Source organism: Glossina fuscipes, unplaced genomic scaffold, assembly GCF_014805625.2.
Source record: "Glossina fuscipes isolate IAEA_lab_2018 unplaced genomic scaffold, Yale_Gfus_2 116, whole genome shotgun sequence".
In the NCBI taxonomy this organism is placed as follows: Eukaryota; Metazoa; Arthropoda; class Insecta; order Diptera; family Glossinidae; genus Glossina; species Glossina fuscipes.
The window spans coordinates 3,814,632-3,834,854 of record NW_023998459.1 but is presented as its reverse complement, the minus strand read 5'-3'; the positions used below and the strand labels follow the sequence as shown (position 1 = coordinate 3,834,854).

Sequence of the window (20,223 nt, the reverse complement as noted above, 5' to 3'; positions counted from 1 at the left end):
TGTTTTTCATAACTTTCTATAAAGTTTTCATGGGGACCAGGAAGGGGTTTTCTCAAAATAAATAAAGAACTTGTGATATTCGGAAATGCGGAAAATTTCAAAAATTGAGAGGATGTCCTGTGAGTGTCGCTACTTAGAGCACTTCTCCTCCAAAATGTAAAAGACTATTCTGTAGCATAGCTTCCGATCCATCAACTCCCGATTCGCATATATATGCCCATGTTGGCCTACCACCTCCCACACCGGCATCAACGGCTTCAGGCTTGGTTTCAAATAACATCAATATTGTTCCCACCGAAAACTTAAGCGATAAGAATATTAACTCGAGCTGCCCTACTCACGCTGATTGCGCAATGGCCTCTTTTTGTGATAGTCACCGTTAACCCAAGCTCCGGAAAAATGGAAACAAAAAATTAAAGTCTCCTTTGCCCATAACTCTTTTGGCACAACTGCAGAGCCGCAAGTTGCACAAACAAGTTCTTGGCTCTTAATACTTCAAACACTAACTGTTCTGATTCGAATGTCGTCTCCTTCACAGCAGTTCTGCCCAGGAAAGCAATATTTGTGTCAAGACAGGTGTTGTACACCTCAAATGATAATATAGAAGATTAACTTGCTGTAAACGACCTATCTGTTAATTTTAATTGTGTTACCATTTCTAAGTTCTCTCCATGTCAAACTGGAGCTAACTCTTCCGGCATACTATATTTTGTTAAATAATTCTTCAATCTTTAAAAAATTTGGTCTATCTACCCGAATTCAGTGAGCACTGAGTATTGCTCTTTTGCTTTTTCTTAAATCAGGCTTAAGCCGGATTTCCATTCGTCGCAACTTTTCGCCATCACGTTTCATGTTTTCAGAAAATATCGATTAGATCGTACAGGTGGTAGTCTTTCAATTTTCATATTAGTTGCTTTTCTGTCCTATCTATGTGAATGTCCAACTCTTCCCGACGTCGCATTTATGGCCACTTGTGTGAAAGTTGGTAATAAACATTTATATATAACTTGTTCCTTGTTCCTCCAATCAAGGACTTATGCGCTTATAAGAAACACGCTGTCCTTATTTCTGGTGTCGCTGAAACATCGGTATCTACTGATATATTCGTAGTCTATTTTTTTTTACATTATTTGACCAAAACTTACTTCAATATAACCATACTTCTGTAATACTAATCGTAATGGCAGATTGCTAGATGTTTGCTTTGTTAATTTCCTAGAGATAGTTGCTTGTCTGAGGTTGCCTGTCACTCAGCAATTTGTTTGTTATTTCATTACGAGCCGCATGGCCATCTGACTAACACAAACTTGTTAAATCCTTGTTGTTCAAATATGCAACATGATTTTAATAGAGCCAATATTCCACTGACAAAATATCATCTCTCACACATTACGCTAGATTTTACTGCTGGGAACAAGGGAAACTTAATATCCTCGTTCTATAATGTATTCAACCTAGCTATTTCTGACCACACAACCGCCCTTTTAAAGGTATGTGCTATAAAAATAAGAACAACAAATTTTTCAAAAAATGCATGGAAAATGCATCTGCATGCAACTATTTCGTTTACTCTTTGATGGGACCTTGTCAATTATCTAAACCATCAAAGTTGTTCCAATTACTTTCATAGAGTAAAATCGTCGCTTCTTAGTAATTCCAACTACTGTTATAAATTTGTCAACTCTAGAAGAGGAATACCCATATATATACATGAAATTTGTCGAGCCCTTCATCAAGTGCAAATGTGAAAAGGTTCCATAAAGCGAAGCGTAAATCAACTAAAACCTAAAACTGGTTCTGAAAAAAGCAATGAAGAGTCAGAAATTCATTCCTACTTGTTCAACTCGCTTTTACAAAGAGATGAAGAAACGCAACGTTAAGAAAATTATGAAGAAGATTAATCCGAAAGTAATCAAGACCAAGTAACCAAGACGAAAAGCAACTTGAAAATGAGATTCGCTGCAGTGGAATGCAGATATGTAAGATGTCTCGATACATAGCAATTAATTTTAGGAGACTAAGATGATAAATTGATTATAATTCATTAATTATTAAGATCTTTTGAAAGAAGTGTTATATATATTCATCCCGTTATACGTTGAACTATTATTCCTTATGTTGTTATTAAATGTGCATTTACAACAGCGTGTGATATTGACAGCGAAGTACGAGTACAAATAAAAGGAAGTTTGAACTTATAAGCTAAACGAAAAGGACGGGTTTTTAGCTCGAGGTTAATACACAACATTAATACATATACTATTGATTTCCACGATCCCAATATTTTAGAAAAGGGAGTTCACCCTTCTCAGAACAGAGTAGTTGCCACTGAAGATTTTGACCTTTCGAAATGCATTAAGCAACTCAGAAATTTGTAGAAATAATTAGCTATTATTATAGACATACTTCCGAATTAGCAGATCTTGCATGTCCAATGGGCCATCAACTCATTTGAAGCTATTAGAAAGACATTCCCCTTAAGAGCATTGACAAATCATTTTAAGAATGGTTCCGAATTATCTTCAACGATCTCGGATATACACATTTGGCGACCCTGTGCAATTAAGCCTTTATGGCCAGGTATGAGTAAGAAACTCAACATCTGGTCCTGTCAATATCAAAAGTCTAAGGCTCATTGAAATATCAAACCGCCTGTCACAAAATCCCTTTTCCCAATGGAAGGTTCGAACGTATATGTAGGCAACTGGTTAGTTGCCGCCATCGAAAGGTCGTTATATCTTAACGACTACAGATCGTTGTTCTCGTTGGCCTATGGCGTACTCTTTGCGATATATTGAAGCCGACATAAATGCGTGAAAGTTTTTAAACAGTTATGTTTTATGGTTCAGGGTTCTTTTTAAAGTAATTAGCAATTCAGGGACCACAGTTTACGCTAAAATTTTTCAGAAAATTTATTCAGTTATTGGATAGTCACAGAATTACCATTCCCTCGTATCATGTTCAGGCCCACCGCACGCTCGCATAGGCAATTGAAAGCGACCTTCACTGCTAATATTAAGTTTGAAGTTTATTTTCCTGAAGAATAAAAGGTTGTAAGTTTACTCTTGTAATTACTAGTCAAGAATCATTTGATGGCTCACCCAGAGTCTTATCGAAAAAAGGTAGGGCTTTTTAAGGCTGCGATTGACAGTGCCACCAAAACCTTCCCTTCACAAAAGATAAAAACACCACGTTACAAATTTTATGGTTACAAATGTCGCCCCTTCATGCTGACATGGCCGGTGCAGCCGCACACGTGTCACATCGAGCGTTTAAAAAGCTACTAAATAAACTGTAATAACCGACATTGATTTGTCTTGCTGTAAAATTGTTATTATGAAAGGCTTCCCGAAGGACAATAAATTATTATAAAAGTCCTGGAACGAAAGTCTGGAGATAGAGTCCCAGCTCTGATCTGTCTTCAACTAAATGAGGCTAGTTTACAAAAAAAATAGCACAAAACAAATTTTTTTTTTTTGCATTTTCGAATATTGGCTGCCCAAAATTCAAATTTTAATTGTTATTAGATCCTAGGTACAAGAATTAGGCATGCTCATCTAAAAGCTATGATTAATTATCCTGTCTAACACGAAACCATTTTTTATAGGTGGTCTTTAAAAAACAGACCCCAAAGGTTGAATTTTTAAAATGTTTAATCCAAAATTTTGGATATTATTGTGCAAATAATACTTTTAATTTTTCAGGCAGCGTTTGAATTCCACGTCAGAAAGGGGATCCACCCTTTAAAATTTTTCAAGAACCCTTTGGCGTCTTCGACATTAAGTCTTAGCGGTAACAATTTTTCGTGATTGTTGTGTTTGTTTGAAGCGAACATATTAAACGACTTCCAGCTAATCCCCCGAATTTTAGACCACAATTTGGAAATCATGAACATTTGACTACGGTCATACACGGGCGGCCTTATTTCATGATTTTCTTCGCTTTGGTAGCAGATCCATTTCTCATCGTCAACTACGAAACCGTACAAAACCCTCTTCTATTTCACTAACGCTTTCAAAAATTTTGAAACTGAAGCGTAATCAGCTGCTAATGATTCCGCAATTTCAACTACCAGCTGGCATGGGCTATCCTTCTAATTCCTCGCATTCTTCTTCGGTGAGAAATCTAGTTTTGTATCTTCAAGAACAAAATGATCTTTTTTGAAGCGTCTAAACTAATCATTAGCTTCAACTACATATGCTTTTTGAATAAGTTTTAATAATATGGTTTCTTAGAAACATACCAAAAACGTAAGAAAGCTTTTTACACTGCAACGAAAAGTCGTGCGCTAGACTTCAAGTTCGCTTAAAGATGTTTAGGTGATGGTAATCTTAACCAAAACGCAATATAGTAACGTCACCGGCGGGTAAATAGTGAGGACTTTGCGCTTATACTATAGAAAATGTAGGGAAAATATTTTTCTGTAACTTTGAAATGCACTTAACCCCTTATTGCAACAAAAAAAGAAAAAATCCCTTCGTAGAGCTACAGTAATATTTAGTAAGTAAGTAATTTAACCCTTTTTCGATACGAAAATGAAAAAACGTTATTGTTATATCGCAGAGATATTGTTGGTACGGATCATCTAATTTAAAATGCTATTACAATACTTTTGTGGTGGTAAGAGACCAAGAAGAGGAAGATGGACTGTCCGCATGACGGGCGAATGTATGCACATGCCAGTAGGCAAGCACACTAAAAAGAATGATTAATAGATGGCCATGGCGGATGGGACGAATGAATTTTTCAAATTGATACGTGTTTAGTTCCTTACCTGATAGGAGAATTGTCTTAGTATTTTATAAAGGCGATTAGCTTCTTCAGCGAAATATTCAGCTTGCGTAAATAAGTCTTGAGTGGTTTTTAGAGATCCGTTTCCTTTTGTAAATTGGTACATAAGGAAAGCCATGGCTGAAAGGTTTTTAGCCCTCTTTATTATATCATTATCACAATAGTCATCACTCCAGCGTGGCTGTAGATCTCGTTTAACAGTTTCAGTTTCTAAATCCAATTCTTTACTGGTTTCCGGTAAATCTTTTTTGAAGTTTACAGTTTTTGTCGCCTTCCTTTCAGCTATACTAGTCTTAAATTAAAACCAAAAGAAAAAAGAAAATGTGCATTAACGAGATGCACTCCCAATGATATATGCACTCCCAATGATATAGTTTATTTAGTATTATATATGTATATATACAAATATATTACACTTAAGGTAATTTTGATGTTTCGGCAATATCAAAAACAAGTACTCTTGCGGAATAAGTTATTAAGACAAAAAAAGGAGTAATAAGAAGCAAACATATATTTATTCATTCACATATGTTATCATTTTTATGATCATCTTATCAAATGTTTGCTACACCCAAAGCGGTACAGTGTGTGTATTTCTTGATGAGCGTCAAATTCAGAATCTACACTGGCATTTGAGTGCATCTATGTGTCCTACCTGTGCGATAGTAAATATATTCTTAGTCGCAAAAAAATAAAATGCTAGGTTCACATCTGGTAATTGTATTGAAGGTGGGTTGCTTTGAAAATGTCCCAAAACGTCAAGGAATGCAACCATTGCGCATTTTCCATAAACCGCAACAGAGACACGGTAAAAATTTCCAAGCGTGCTATACGACGAGTGAGTAATTATATTCGGCTGGGGCCTTTGAAGTCTTTGGCACCCCGTTATTTTATTTACTGCCATAAAAATGTGAATGAAACCTCACTTATATTTCACTAAAAGTTATTGCTACTGCTACTGTTTATCTACGCCATCACGATGACCACCACTACTTGTTTACAATTAACACGTTTAGCTTTTCGAATTTTTCTCTTCAGTTGCTTTTATTTGGTACCCATATCGCTGATATTATTAAGAAAAAATGAACCCATCGGGCCATGATATCCCCCATATTTATTTAAGATTTAACGTATTTTTGGGCAAATGATATATGTTCTTTGGAAGAATAGAAATAGTTTTAAACATTTTGTCTTATATACCTTATGACTAATAAGCAGACGACATGAAAAAGTAAAAAAAGAAAACGTAATCACCTATGCGGGCACGGCCAATTTTTGTACGCAAATGTCAGGTTTTGCATAAAGTAAATGTGGAAAATTGCAGCCTTCTGTCTTTTATAATTTACAAGTAACAAGCACAATATATTTTGGAAAAAGGAAAATGCGTTCAGTTCACGCCCGACTGTGCGCTTGTGCCCATATCTAATAGCATCCTGCCAGCAAAAGCTTCGAATTTCGAAGTCGATATCCTCGCTTTTGCTAAAAATGGTAAGGTGGGTGTATAGGAAAAATTTCACCAGAAAGGAGAATATTTTTTTTCGTTTTTCTCAAAATAGTGAGCATTCTGATTTTTACATTGTTTAGGCCTTAGGCCTTATGAAATGTATGTTGTATTATATAAAATATAGTGTCTGAGCCTCGTCAGTCTGTATAGTTATTTTAGTTTTTAACTATAAAATACTTTTCAGAGATAATTTTTCCCTTCACAACTTAAAAATTTTTTTTTTTTTTTTCAATAGACGGTGATACTACTTACATTTTCCAAAGTTAAATATTTTAAACCTTGATCGTTAACATCGGCTGTGGCTTCAAGAATTCTTTTCGCAACATCAGTGACTTCGGCGACCAGGAAAGTCCACATGTCGGTAAATGCTTCAAAATTTTCACTAGCCACATTGCTCAAGGGGAACTTAGTAAGGATTTTGGCAGCTAGTATTACTTGAGGTCCATAAATCCGTAAATTGATCGATACGTGGCTGGCTTGTTCTTTTAACGCGTCTTGTACCGCGATGTGTCGTAACAATTTGCAGACTTCTAGAATGTGATCGCAATGTTCATGAAATTCATTAACTTGCTGGTTAAATTGAGTTAAATTTTGCTGAGAAATTGTCAAATTTATATTGTTAACCAGCTCTGTAGACATTTTTAGAGCTTGGAACAGATCGTTAGATTGTTCCACGGTCGATGAAACTAATTGCTCAGACAATATCTTAACTGCCTCCAGAACTGTATCAACGTATTCATCTTGGTAGTGTTTTCCGAACTGTTGTTGATCATTTTGTTTTATAACGTTTCTTAGGTACTTGTTCAATTCATGAGTACAGTGGTCGCAGTAAACAAGTATATTCTCACGCATTTCGTGGCTGGTATAAGCTGAATCAGTAAAATCGTGTACATTTTCTAGAATTTTATCGAAGGATATGAGCAACTTTTCAATAAGGTCATTCTCTACTCTAATAATAGTGCCGGAATCCATTTTGTATTTGGCGTTATTTAAATATTCTTCACAGTCGTAAGTATTGTTCAGCAAACTTTCACTTTCCGGCAAACAGGTGTTGTCGTAAAGTTTCTTGGTCTTATTGTCAAGAGTCCAGTGCTTCTCAGTTGACTCCTTGCGGTAAGAGGGATGGTTGTGGTTGCTTTCGGTCCGATAATAACCGTCATGGGGTTTCGCTTTGTAACGGCAGCATTGAATCAAATAAGTAAAATGCTGTATTGTTGCTTGTATGGTACCTCGGTCATCATTTTGATGATAATAGAAATGCGCTTTCGTAGATTGCCATTCCGATTCCAAAATTGTGTCTTTAACAATAAAATGAATATGATCCATCCCCCGTCTAATTTGACAAAATATAGTATTACGATTCTCGCGACCTATAATGCAGTTGTGATGAACGAGGCATACTTTTGACGATGTGATCAAAACTTTAACAGAATGCTCAAGAACTTGGCGTGCCGAAAAAATCTCCGCACGGCGTGTGTCCTCTTTCACACTGCCCATGATATTACCAGTCAAACAAGTTAGCTCAATAATTTCTGCTCCAAAAGCTGAAAAGGCTTGGACAAACTTGGAAAAATTTATAACGCTTTCTAGATTTTGAGGGCCTCTTGGGTCTTTCGACTTGAAGCTAAGCAATTGTTTAACCACAATAATATCTACTAGTAATAACACCCGGGTTATGGAAGCAAGAAGAGAGCGTGAGGCTAAAGCAATAGCCGCGTTATCGATGAATGGCTTACTAAGTCCTTCAAGGTTCAAATCGATCGACATGCATAATTGTTCAATTGATTTTCCTGTAAAAAGAAAAAAATGTAAAAAAATTTGGTTACATAAACGCAAAAAGAGTAGATATTTCCAGTCAGCAAATAGCTAATGTGTATATATGCACGCTTTTATATTAAGAGCATAATTACAACCTAACCGTCTATAACAGAGCAAAAAATTTTTTCTGAAAACAACGTTGCGGGAAAAACAGTTCGAAACATTGAAGTTTAAGTGGTAAGATAGTACCATTGATCAACTTAAAGGATACGCCTACGATTCTTAAACGACGGTTAAGTCAACAAAAACAGTCTATTTTCATAAGGAGGCATGTAGACAAACGCATGCCAACACAAATTTCTTAACGCAAAGAAGATGAATGGCTATCGAACGTATTCTATTGAATCTACTTAGCACCAGTAGTATGGTGACCACAAGGCAGAGACACACTCAAATGTTGGTCTCGCTAAGCTCATATACACACTGTAACTGAAAGATTGTCAAGGTTGGTAGACTACCGTTTAATAAAATCAGATATGTAGTTTATAGTCAAATAAAATCGCTAAATCCATGAACGAATCTTCATTTTATAATTTTCGTGAATCGATAAAATAATCATTATTGAATGCAGTCCTCCTTGACAATAAACGCTCCTTATATTTTTTTAAATCCAAGTTATCCAAGTGAGGATAAAGAAGATGCGAGTGCGATTCCAAGGTAAAAGGAAAAATAAATTTAACATCGTAAGGATACATTACGATAAGGCTAGATTTAATCACCGAACGAAGGTCAATGATTAAAAGGAAAACAGAGAGGGTCCTAAGTGGCCTCTAAACGATCTGTTATGGAGATAAGATAATTATAAATTTAAAGGGAAGCTAGAGGGTTGTATTTTGATGATAAATAACTTATGGCTAAATAAGTCAAACGCTTTAGTAAAATCATTGTATATGACATTCGTGCGAGACACTTAGAGAGAGCCTTGAAACCATGACAAATGTACTCTAAGAGGTTTGTAATGGCTGATATACGAAGCCACACTGAAATGTAGAAATATAATATATTGTTACGAAAATCCCAAATTCAGTTAAATGTCAGCTAAGTAATTTTCGTAAGAATAAATTCCGTAAAGAAGGGAAAATCAAATGAGCATTCGCAGGCGCCTCATGCAGCTGCAGGCCAATGAAAACGATTAGTGGAAAAGCAAACAGGTAAAAGCTAAGTGCATATTCGCAGGCTCGTCATGCAGGTGCAGGCCGATGGAAACGATTAGAGGAAAAACCAGGCTGGGATTAGACCATAACCAAAAATTTAGGTATAGTAACATTCTTGTAAAATTGTATATAAATCGAATATTTGTGAAAAGTAGAGTTAGTCTGGCAAGAACGTAGAAGTTGAGAGTACGGCCAAAATAAATTGTAAATAAATATTCCTACTGTTGTAAAAGACAAACTAGTAAAATAAAAGAACTTTGAAGTGCATTTCTCTTGATCGAAATATCCACGATATAGTGGTACGGAGCGAATTTCATAACAATATGATAGCGAAAGATTATTACTGATTAGCAATTTTGTTTAAACAATTTAGCTAGGAAGTTCAATTTGACAACACCTCTATAGTTCCTCTACGTTTCCGCGTTTGTAAAGAGGGGTAAGAAAGTTACTCTTCCAACAAGAAGGTAAAATACCTCTTTTCGAAGAATGGTTTAAAATTATTGAGATAACATCAGTTAGCTTATCAGAGCGTGATTTGAGTGCACACGATGGAATGCCATCAGGGGCAGGCAAACAACTATATGTTAACGACCTTCAACGTTGTGATATATCATTTTCCAAAATGACCAAACTCTTCGATGTCTTTGCCGAATTTGATGACGAAAGCATGTAACACCAAAGGCTCCAACATGTTTGTCTACAATAACAACAATAGCAACGACAATACAAAAGCAATGAAATAACAACGATAAGAACGCCAATAATAATACCGTCACTATAACTAAATAAACACAATAACAGCAGTAACAACAGTGTCAACACCAACTATGCAATAACAATAGTACACAGCAATAATAATAAACCGATATAAACAGCCACTTAGGTCTTTTATGTCGCCACCTCAGCAAGGCAACAGTCTCAACTAAATCCTTCCCCAAACACATCGAACTAGAGCGGTTGATTGATTGGGCATTACTCGCAGAGTGAATGCGCGATTGGCAAAGGCTTAATTCTTGCCGATTCGGCCCGCTCTTGCGACTACACCCAACTCTAACCTTAAATCGTGAAACGTTAGAAGTCTCCTCGAGCATCCATCACGCGGACTGCGGACAAATGTTTTCGCGATAGACGCACGCATACGCAAGTATTGACCCGATATGCTCGCTCTTTGTAAGACACAGGTGGTGGAAATAACACACATCACTGTTTTCACTTACCTGTGTTTCACGATGAGCGAAAATGTCGGGTCAATATTTCCACTCACCTGAGGACCAAGTCATTCAACATTACATAAGCACAGAGGTCTTGTGGTACACATCAGTAACGATATAGTGTTCCAGTGCCAGCAGCAATATTGCACCCAGGATTTCGATTTACCTTTTTATAAGAAAAATTAATTATGAGGACAAACACGTAGCATTTCAGATTTGTGTGCTGAAGCTCAAACGGTTAGGATGGTTTCCTCTAATGTCTTTGACACCCTGTCCAACTCTATATCTTCCATTTTGCAAAATTACTCGAACAGGTTGCTGACGATTTTTGTGTCAAAAATTGCGTACGCCTTTCGAACCATATAACTGTGGAGGGATGCGAGGCAGAAATCATGGCATTTGAGAATTGCTTAACGCGACTTAAAGATGGACCTTACATTAGAGATCTTTCCTACTTCGCCTCCACACATATATGGAGCTAAGATCTTCGCACCTCTTGGTTACTCGGACCGTACTCGTACCATATTTGCGTCCTTTTCGCATGCACATCTTCTCCACGTCAGTTCCGAAAAGTAATATTTTTATATATGATAAGGAAAGTTGGGTGGGTCGAAAACTTCTTGGCATTTCACGACATTTTGTGCATAGCTCTTAAGAAGCACTGTGAATCACGTGTCAGGCCAATGAGCGATCTTTACATTAAGTGCTACATTGCATTTTCCAAAGTAGGTGGAAGGCAGCCAATATCCAACCCATACACATGAAACCCCATAAATTCTGAAAACACCAGATTGAGTCTGTCCAGAAATAATTCCTTATATTTGCTTGACGTGGGCTTGAATGGAGCTCCAGTTGCATTCTTCGTCCGTATATTAATCGATTCAAAGTGATTAGTCTTTCAACACTTTATAAGCGGACTTGCACCTGGTGTGGCTTTTGCGGTTAAATTGGTCAATGCTGTAATCTCATCGCTATGACTACTTGGCGATATTAATCTTAATGTCCAAAAACGTGTATCAAGACCTTTATCCCGATTAATTTACCATTCTATCGTTCGAACTATGAGCTTTCTAACCCCTTTTACGCTGCTTCTGAAAGCGCATATGATTATTATCATTTATTTTCTTTTTCTGCTTTAGTTAGCCGAATCAAAATGTTAATAATTCGTTGAGTATACTTGTGAAATGAACTTTTTTCAAAATAGTATGTATACGAGTTTTATATAATAACTTTACTACTTTGCATTATTATTAACAAATTAGATATTATTAACTTAAATTTAAGTTACAAGTAAGAGAAAAATATTTCTAAGATAAACAGTAATAAGTTGCTCTTGCTGCGATTATAGAGCGAGAAAAATCAATTTTAACGCTTTGATTTCTCAGACCAAGCGTAATTTTAAGGACTTATCTGAAAAATTAATTGTATTTTACGTCAGCTTCAACGAACAACAAGATTTATTCAAAAAGTGTAACCTCAAGGAAGATAACCGTCTTAAACCGTGTCAGGACTTCGCATGCGGGGAAACCTCTCCTGCACCGCTTTCTGTGCCCGCACGTCCTGCGGTGACTCATGTCTACTTCTGCTTATAGAGGGCTTGTCGATTTTAACCTCTCCAAATTCTTCTCCGAGTCTGACTTAAGCAACGCCAATGATAAAATTAACCAATTATGGAAATTGTGTCATTTAGTTTTTCCTCCATATTTTGTTGATTGCTTGTTCTCCTTTCTAGATGGTAGATCATTTGGGTACTTCTTAACACTTTTCAATCCAATGGGATTCTTGTCACTCCAGGTGTCCCACAAGGAGTCACTTGAGGCCGATTCTGTTTATTCTACCCCTTACCTACAGAATCTGCCCACATCCCAATGTACGCAGATGACGTCTGTTAATTCAAAAATTCAATCATCCTTCCTTCAAGCTGACATAAACAATTTGGTAACGCGGTGTTCCTCCAAATTTATGTGATTAAACCAAAAAAAATATAAGAATTTCGAGGGGGAACTTGTTCGCAACTTTTACAGACACACTTAGACTGGCGAAAGTCAATTCATTGCTGGACCTAGGTATATTGTTTGATCATAAGTTTCGGTTCAATTTGCATATTGAACACTCGGTAAATACTACATCTGCGCTAGGTCTCATCAAACGCTGGTCAAGGGAATTTTACGAACGCGTACATCCAATTGTACTTGAATTGCAATTGTTCTTCAAATGTATGAATTGCGCAATTCAGCTGAATCTTCGGTGTAGTGGAATTCCGTGTTTATAAAATTAAATTAAATGAAAAAAAAATTAAGATCGGCCATCATAAAAACAACACCAATTCAACTTTAAAACCCAATTTGTGAGAACAAATAACTTCACAACAACTACAAGTCAAGTTCATTAGAAACATAAACGCAACATAGACATCATAACACGCATCATAATCACCATTATCGTTACGTGTAGCAGCATGTATTAAAATGATAAAGATAAGTAAATCCGCAAAGTTTACATCAGTACGCTCGTCAGGTAGCAGTTCAGTAGACTATCGTAAGTTCTGACGTATAGGCACATGTATTGTTTTCTATTATTGTTAATATGTTTATATTCGAATGTCCCAAAAAAAAAAAAAAAATAAATAAATCAAATATATAGGTAGACATTTTCCTTCTTCCCTTACTGTTAATATCCTTAATAAATTTTTTTCTTTTTTTTAATCATTTCGCAAATATTTAAAAATATATGCGAGTTTCTACTTATGAGAGCAGAGAGATCGGACAACCTAAGGTTCGGGATCTCCAGATAAACATGCAACCGAACGGAGACCATAAGTAGGATGGGATACATACTTGAAGAGTCTTGCTTTCCATGATACATGCCAATAGCTCGAAGTAACCTCCGTTTTGGCAAGAAATGGCCAATATTTCGGTTTTCCTATAATACATTTTGCCAACATTTTTTGGACAATTTAATATCTTTTTATTTGTAGATACTTACGTTACAAAAGTGGCAAACAACGTGGAGCAACATGTACTTTCTGTATGTGGGGCTCACTTCATTTGGCAATCTTGCTTCCAAATTTGCTTTGCATTTACATTATAAGTGATGTTTCCACTAGTCAACAAGCAAACAATAAGGGCGTTGGGAATTGAAGTCGTTTGCATGGGAGTTATACGTATGGTTGAAGCCATTACAGTAGCAGAGGAACCGGAGATAAGAAGATTGGAATGGTTGAAATTAATCATGATTGAAATCCTCTTCTATAATGACATTGTTATAGAACAAGTCAACAAGTCGATATTCTCTTCCCCAAATGCATCAATATCCTCTCCAGGAAAATAGACCCCTCCAACGTCCCTGAAATGAACCATTTAATGCTACCCTAAACTTCGAACTCTTGGATACGTAGAGTGTGACATCTCCATTTCTATTCAAAGTAGTACTTCTGCAGACATTGTGGTCTGGAATTAAAACCGCGTTATTGGAAATATTTTTCTTAAATCAAATCCCAGTGACGGAAAAATTTTTATAAATCTGTTTATCGCGAGCGCACTTTAAATGAGCGAAAAAGGGGATTGGCACTTTGAAAATTAAGGTCAGTGATACGAAGAGTGGTGTCGTTAATTGGATGTAAATTATTGAAATAGTTAGCATTGGTAAAAGATCGAAGACTATTATTGGTGGACATTGAAATGCAGTGGGTGACCGCAACGAGAAATTTGCTATTTTGCTTCTTTAGTTAAATACATCAGTTAATATCATTGGGCAGGTTGAAGACAGCAAGCAGATTAGTAGCCGCGAAAAGATTTTATTTACGAAACGCCAGAATTTAGTACATTTTACTACGCCTAACATTACGTTTAAATTGTTTAAATGCTAATTAGAAGCGAGAAAGAGATGGCTTACAATCACCGTAAACTAACTCGAAACTATGTCAATAATTAATGTATTACGTTACGTTCGCTTTTGCAAATAGTTTGCATCAGCAAAGGTGCCATAAATAAGCATTTCGGCAGACGAAAAGTAAAACGCTTACGCGCACGTTGAAGATTTCACGCGGATATGGGGTACTGGGGTTATGATAAGTATCGAGAACGACACTAAAATCGTATTGGTTTCCTAGAACGAGGAAAAAAGTAACAAGTCATATTAGTAATTGTTTAAGCGCAAGCGAAATTCGTAGATGCTTAAAATCCTATATTAATTTTTATAGACAAACGTTAGTAATACTTTTACATGAGAGCTGGGGACTTTCAAGATTTCATTAGGGAAAACAATCCGAAATATGTTAACATTGCAAAGGGAATGGTATGTTAAGATTAAATTGTAGATGTCATTGAGATTTTTGCAAGGAGCCTTCAATGAATTAAAAAGCTACTAAATCTTATAAAGGAATGACCAAAACAACAAGTGCTTTTGAACGGATTTTGTTGAAGACCACATGGCCAAGACATATTTAAATATTGGGGTCACCAAGCTAATGTGTAACTTTTTTGTGAGGTATGTTTCGTTTAATTCCCTGGACCTTTGTTTAAAAACGCCTATTCGTGATCTAGATTTATTTACGGCGAGTTCAATGTACAGATTAAAACACAGCCGTTAGTCACATCACACTTCTAAATCAATGAACCAATATGCATTTTCCGATTTTTGTAAATCGAGAAAACACTCAAGGCTATATAAATTCCACCTCCAGAGGGAAAACTTCTTATATTTTTTTAGGTTTAACTAAATTATGTACATCAGAGATAAGAAATCGTAAATAGGAGCGCGCTTTCACGGTAAAGTAGGAAAGAAATTTCGGTATACATTGAGGATTTGAGTTAATCAACAGTGGATGAAATATAGAATAAACAGAAAAAGTTCCATGTGGTTACAATTGATGTTATCAGAAATTCATTAGAAATAATGGATGACACTAAATGATCTATTACGAGGATAACAACTTATTCGCTTTCAAAAGCGTGAAGGAAAACAATGGTCTAAAATTAAAAATTATTAGATTAATAGAATCAAAAGCTTTGCCAGTAATAGGAACAATTCGGTTAAGGTATTCGTCGAAGAGATTCGAGACTTCATAGTTATCAGAAGAGTCAACGCCATTGAAGGATAAAGATCGATGGTGGAAACAAATTTATAAAGACTTTTGGATTAAGAAGTAGAGAAGGTTTTGCTTCTGTTAGGTATTCACAACGAAAATGCGTGTTGTCATATGCGCAGAAAAAATTTGATGATATTTTTGGAGGGGTTTGTTTTTCTTATTCTTATAGGGCTTATGCACACTGTCAAATCATGGTGGACAGGTGCTTGAAAGGAAAAATTGTCTGATCGCAACGGCAAAAAAATAGTGCAATTCGTCGATTTTTTCCAGTTTTGTACGCAAACGCTGCAGCAACGTCGACAGAATACGTGTTCAAATTTTTGTACACTTATTTGATACAGTTTACGAGTTACGAGCAAAAAACCAATTTTTTATTCCTTTTGAAATACACAGATGTTCCCATTTTACGTGGTGCTGTGTTCTTCGACCGATTTGGCCCATTTTCAATACCAACCTACGTGCAAGAACTTCCAATGTTTCTACTTAATATGAAGCCGATAGCTTGATTTTTGCGGCCAGGAGAATGTTTACAACAAACAGTAAACAGACAGACATGCTTAAATCGATTGAAAATTTTTGAAATATTTGTGTCTCTGACGCTTCCTTCTGGGCGTCGCAAAAGTTTTGACAAAATGAATATACCCCCCATCTTTCGGTGACGGGAATAAAAAGAAGAAAAGTCCAAAAGTTATGCACACATTAAATTCACTAACATATTGACATTGGATATTGGATCTAAAAGCAAAGTAAAAGTACTAGCGTAAACAACAAAATTCGCCTATCAAGGCAATTAATCAATGTGCAACTCTCGAACAGTGCAAACGCTTATTGACAAATCGGTTTTTAAAATACACAAAGTAAAAAAAAGGAAAAGAAACGAACGAAAAGTTTTCCCAAAAAAAAAATATTAAAAATTATTACAACGTTAAACTGAACCGTGCATTGAAAAACTTGTATAAGAAATTAAGCTGAAAACTTTGTTAAAAATTTATCACAAACAAGTTTAAGTTTTTCTAGATTATCAAATAAACGAACGATGCCAAAAACCAATAACAACAACTTATTCAATAAAAAAGCATCCCTTTTTACCGACTTCCTGATAGTTAAACACCTTCCTAACTTACAATTTCACTTCAACTCTGTTCAAGCGCTGTGGTCATATTTTTCTCTTTGTAAAAAAATTTTTCCAATTTATTCTTTTATTTAATTTCTTTATTGCGTTATAAGCTTTTAAAAGTTTTCAAACTTATTAAAATTTATTGAACTTTTTGTGTGTTTATTGCTAAAACTTTTCATCGCGGATACCGTACGTGTTTCCTGTAAATAAAAAAAAAAAAAAATTAAAAACATTTGACATTATTTTCAGTAGTTTCCCAAACCTTTTAAAGTGAGTGGTTATTTCACAAATAATAAGCAATAGACAACAATAAGGCATAATGGCCCCAGGGCCGCCAGACAAAAACTCTAATAGATTTTATCTATTAAGTGATACATCCCCCCAAAGAAAAAAAAGTAAAAATTCAGATTTTCCGGTGTTGCCGATCAGCGATATAACCCCTATTGGTAAAAAATATATTCTTATTTCTTCAACCGATGCTCGAATAACAATTTCTCAAATTAGCCCTTTTGCTATAAAAAAAGCTCTAGATAGCATTACAACATACATCGACTCCATCTCGATTCTACGCGATGGGAATTTACTGGTCCTCGCTGGGAACCCGCGCGCAACCGAAAAACTCATAAAGGCCAAATCTTTAGCTAATCTATGTGCTATTTCAGCTAAACTACATGAGAAACTTAACTCGGCTCGAGGCGGAATTTATGCCCCTTGCTTAAAGCATGTGCCGGAAGATGAAATTGTCCGCGAAATTGGCAATCAAGGAGTGACTGAAGTATATAAATTCACCAAACTGAATGATGACGGAAAAACACACTCTCCTACAGGAAGGATTATTTTAACTTTTGATCGCTATCGATTACCGCGAACAGTTGATGTGGCGTGGTATAAATGTAAAGTAGAACTATACATCCCAAATCCTATGAGGTGTAAAATTTGCCAACGCCTGGGTCATACGGCAAAAAGATGCACTAATGCTGCATCTTGTGCTAACTGTGGTCATCCTCCACATACTGAAAGCTGTACCCGTAGTTTCTGCATAAATTGCAATGATCAACACTCAGCTTTAGACAAACAATGCCCACGTTTTGTACAGATGCGTGAAATACTAAAAATCAAAACAGAAAATTACTGTAGCATGAGCGAAGCGCGATGCACATACCGGGAAAGAAATTCATCTATAGCCCAAGGAATTAGAAAAAGTAATACCTACGCTGCTGTTGCCTCGCAAAACAAGCCTAGTAAGCCTTTAACTCCAACTCCCTCCAAAGAAAAACCTGTTCCCCCTTAACCAAAAAGTATATTGCGAAACCAGTTACATCACCCGCCAAAGATAATATTAAAAAAACCAAAACAACACCAAATATTGAAAAAATTGAAACAACAACATATATGATAAAATCTAATATACCAAATTCTCCAGAATCTCCAGCTCTCAACTTTACTCAACAAACTACAAATGGTAATGTTGCGCTTCAAATGTACCAAACCACCTAAGTACAGATTATTCTGCTGGTAAGAATAAATCACTCACGAAAAATTCCTATAGCGACCATCTCGACAGAGACGCTGACGTGGCTACCTCACCCTCCTTCCACTCTGCTTCCATGTCATTACAATTAAATAAAGTTTTTAAAATTCTACAATGGAACATTGAGGGACTTATTAATAACTTTGATGAACTCCGTATTCTCATAAGTGATTTTAATCCAACCTTTTTATCACTTCAAGAAAACCATTGTAGAAGCTCCTTTAATCCTACTCCACCCAAATCATATACTGGATACTTCACGAATGCTGATCAAAATTCATATTCCAAAAAAGTAGTTGGTGTTTTTATAAAATCAAATATACCTCACAAACGCATAAATTTTAGCTCAAACATACAAGCCGTAGCGATACAAATAATGTTAAGAATAAAATTTACAGTGCTTTCCCTCTATATCCCAACTTCGCAATCGTCTTCTCAGCAAGAACTCTACAATTTATTCTCCGTATTCCCCGTAATAAAATTTAGTATAAGTATAATAAAACAAATAAGATGAAAAAAAAAAAGAAAAAGAAAAAAAAAAAAGAAAGCACGTACACTATCAGCATAGGGGCACACTTACAAGCGGTACAGGACCAAATTGCAAATGATCCCCTAAACCATCGCAAACATGCATAAGCCTGGCAGCCGATAATAAATTGTCAATAATTCGTTTTCGAAACGTAACGACTTCTTAAGGATAAAAGCTAGTTTAAATACGACATAGGTAAATCGCGCGTATTAAGCAATGTTGCTTTAATGGACTTTAAAGAGTCCGATAACGAGAATAAGTGGTAGACGTCATTTACGTTCTTGCAAACGACTCTGAGCGGATTGAACAGCTCATAATTGGATTTACACTGACTAAGCTTAACCAAGATAAAGTGCCTAGAGAAGCGGTTAGGGACATTAAAGCTTATTTCACCAAGTAATGAAGGCGTGTTGATAGCACCATTTATTAGTTTGATTACAAAGGAAACGCCAAGAACAAATCTACGTTTCTCAAGAGACGGTAGGGACAGCAGAAGCAACCTATTTTCGTACGGAGGAAGAGAGGAAACCGGATCCCAACCTAAAATTCTAAGGGCAAACAGCAAGAATTGCTTTTGAACAGATTCAATTGAATCTACGTAGCACCTATATGAAGGAGACCACACAACTGAGGCATACTCGAGAATGGGTCTAACCAAAAACATGTACAGCCTTTTCGTAATGTAGGGATCATCAAGCTCTTTGGACCACCTTTATATAAAACCAAGCGCGGACCTAGCTTTGCTAATCGAAAGCTCAATATGCAAGTTAAAACGTATCCTATGGTCAAATAGAACGCCTAAATCTGTAATCGAATCGACGTCCTCCAACTTATGCGAATCTATGAAATACTGAGTAATGAATGACTTTCTTCTTGAGAATGAAAGCTTCTTACATTTACTCAGATTTAGTTTCAGCAGATTCAAAGAGCACCATGCAACAAAATTATCCAAATCACCTTGAAGCTGATGTGATTGCGATTCAACAGAGAAGGAAGAAAACAGTTTCACATCATCAGCATACATTCAGATCTGGCTGAAATTAACCACCGATGGGAGATCGTTAATGTATTGTAACGAGTTTGCTTAGGCGGGGTATTACTCAGTGAATCCAGGATTCGTGTTAAGAACATTTAGAAATACAAATAAACCGGACCTTCGGGGGGAATGGTGTATAGTTTCCTAGATTTATTGTTTCCTCTTTACTGGATAGAAGTACAGCAATTTGTGTAGAACTGGGCTATGGCAAGCCACCAGTGAGGTGACCCGACTTGTCGCGCTATTACCGTTTTGCTTTTTACTTGCGGGGTTAGAACTTTCACTTCCTTTTCGTTTCGTTTTAATATCGCGGGGCGCTAAAAGAAAGGACCGGGTTCGTTGCTAGTGTTATAGCTGCCTTGGCCCGAAGGTTCGTCCCTGGTTGGTGTGTGAGTCCGAAAATAATGAAAAAAACGTCTCTCAGTTCTTCAGGGATGGCGATT

The 20,223-nt window shown here is 36.2% G+C and overlaps 1 protein-coding gene across 1 annotated transcript in view; it reads right to left on the bottom strand.

Annotated features, from left to right (window-relative positions):
* The window catches only part of LOC119640224 (alpha-catulin-like), a 69,973-nt gene that overhangs the window by 24,439 nt on the left and 25,311 nt on the right, over window positions 1-20,223 (bottom strand). Inside the window, exons 3-4 of the mRNA XM_038038098.1 lie at window positions 6,548-8,085; window positions 4,775-5,083 (exon numbers count right to left, since the gene is read on the bottom strand). Coding sequence (XP_037894026.1) covers window positions 4,775-5,083; window positions 6,548-8,085 — 1,847 coding nt within the window. The remainder of the gene's footprint in view (window positions 1-4,774; window positions 5,084-6,547; window positions 8,086-20,223) is intronic.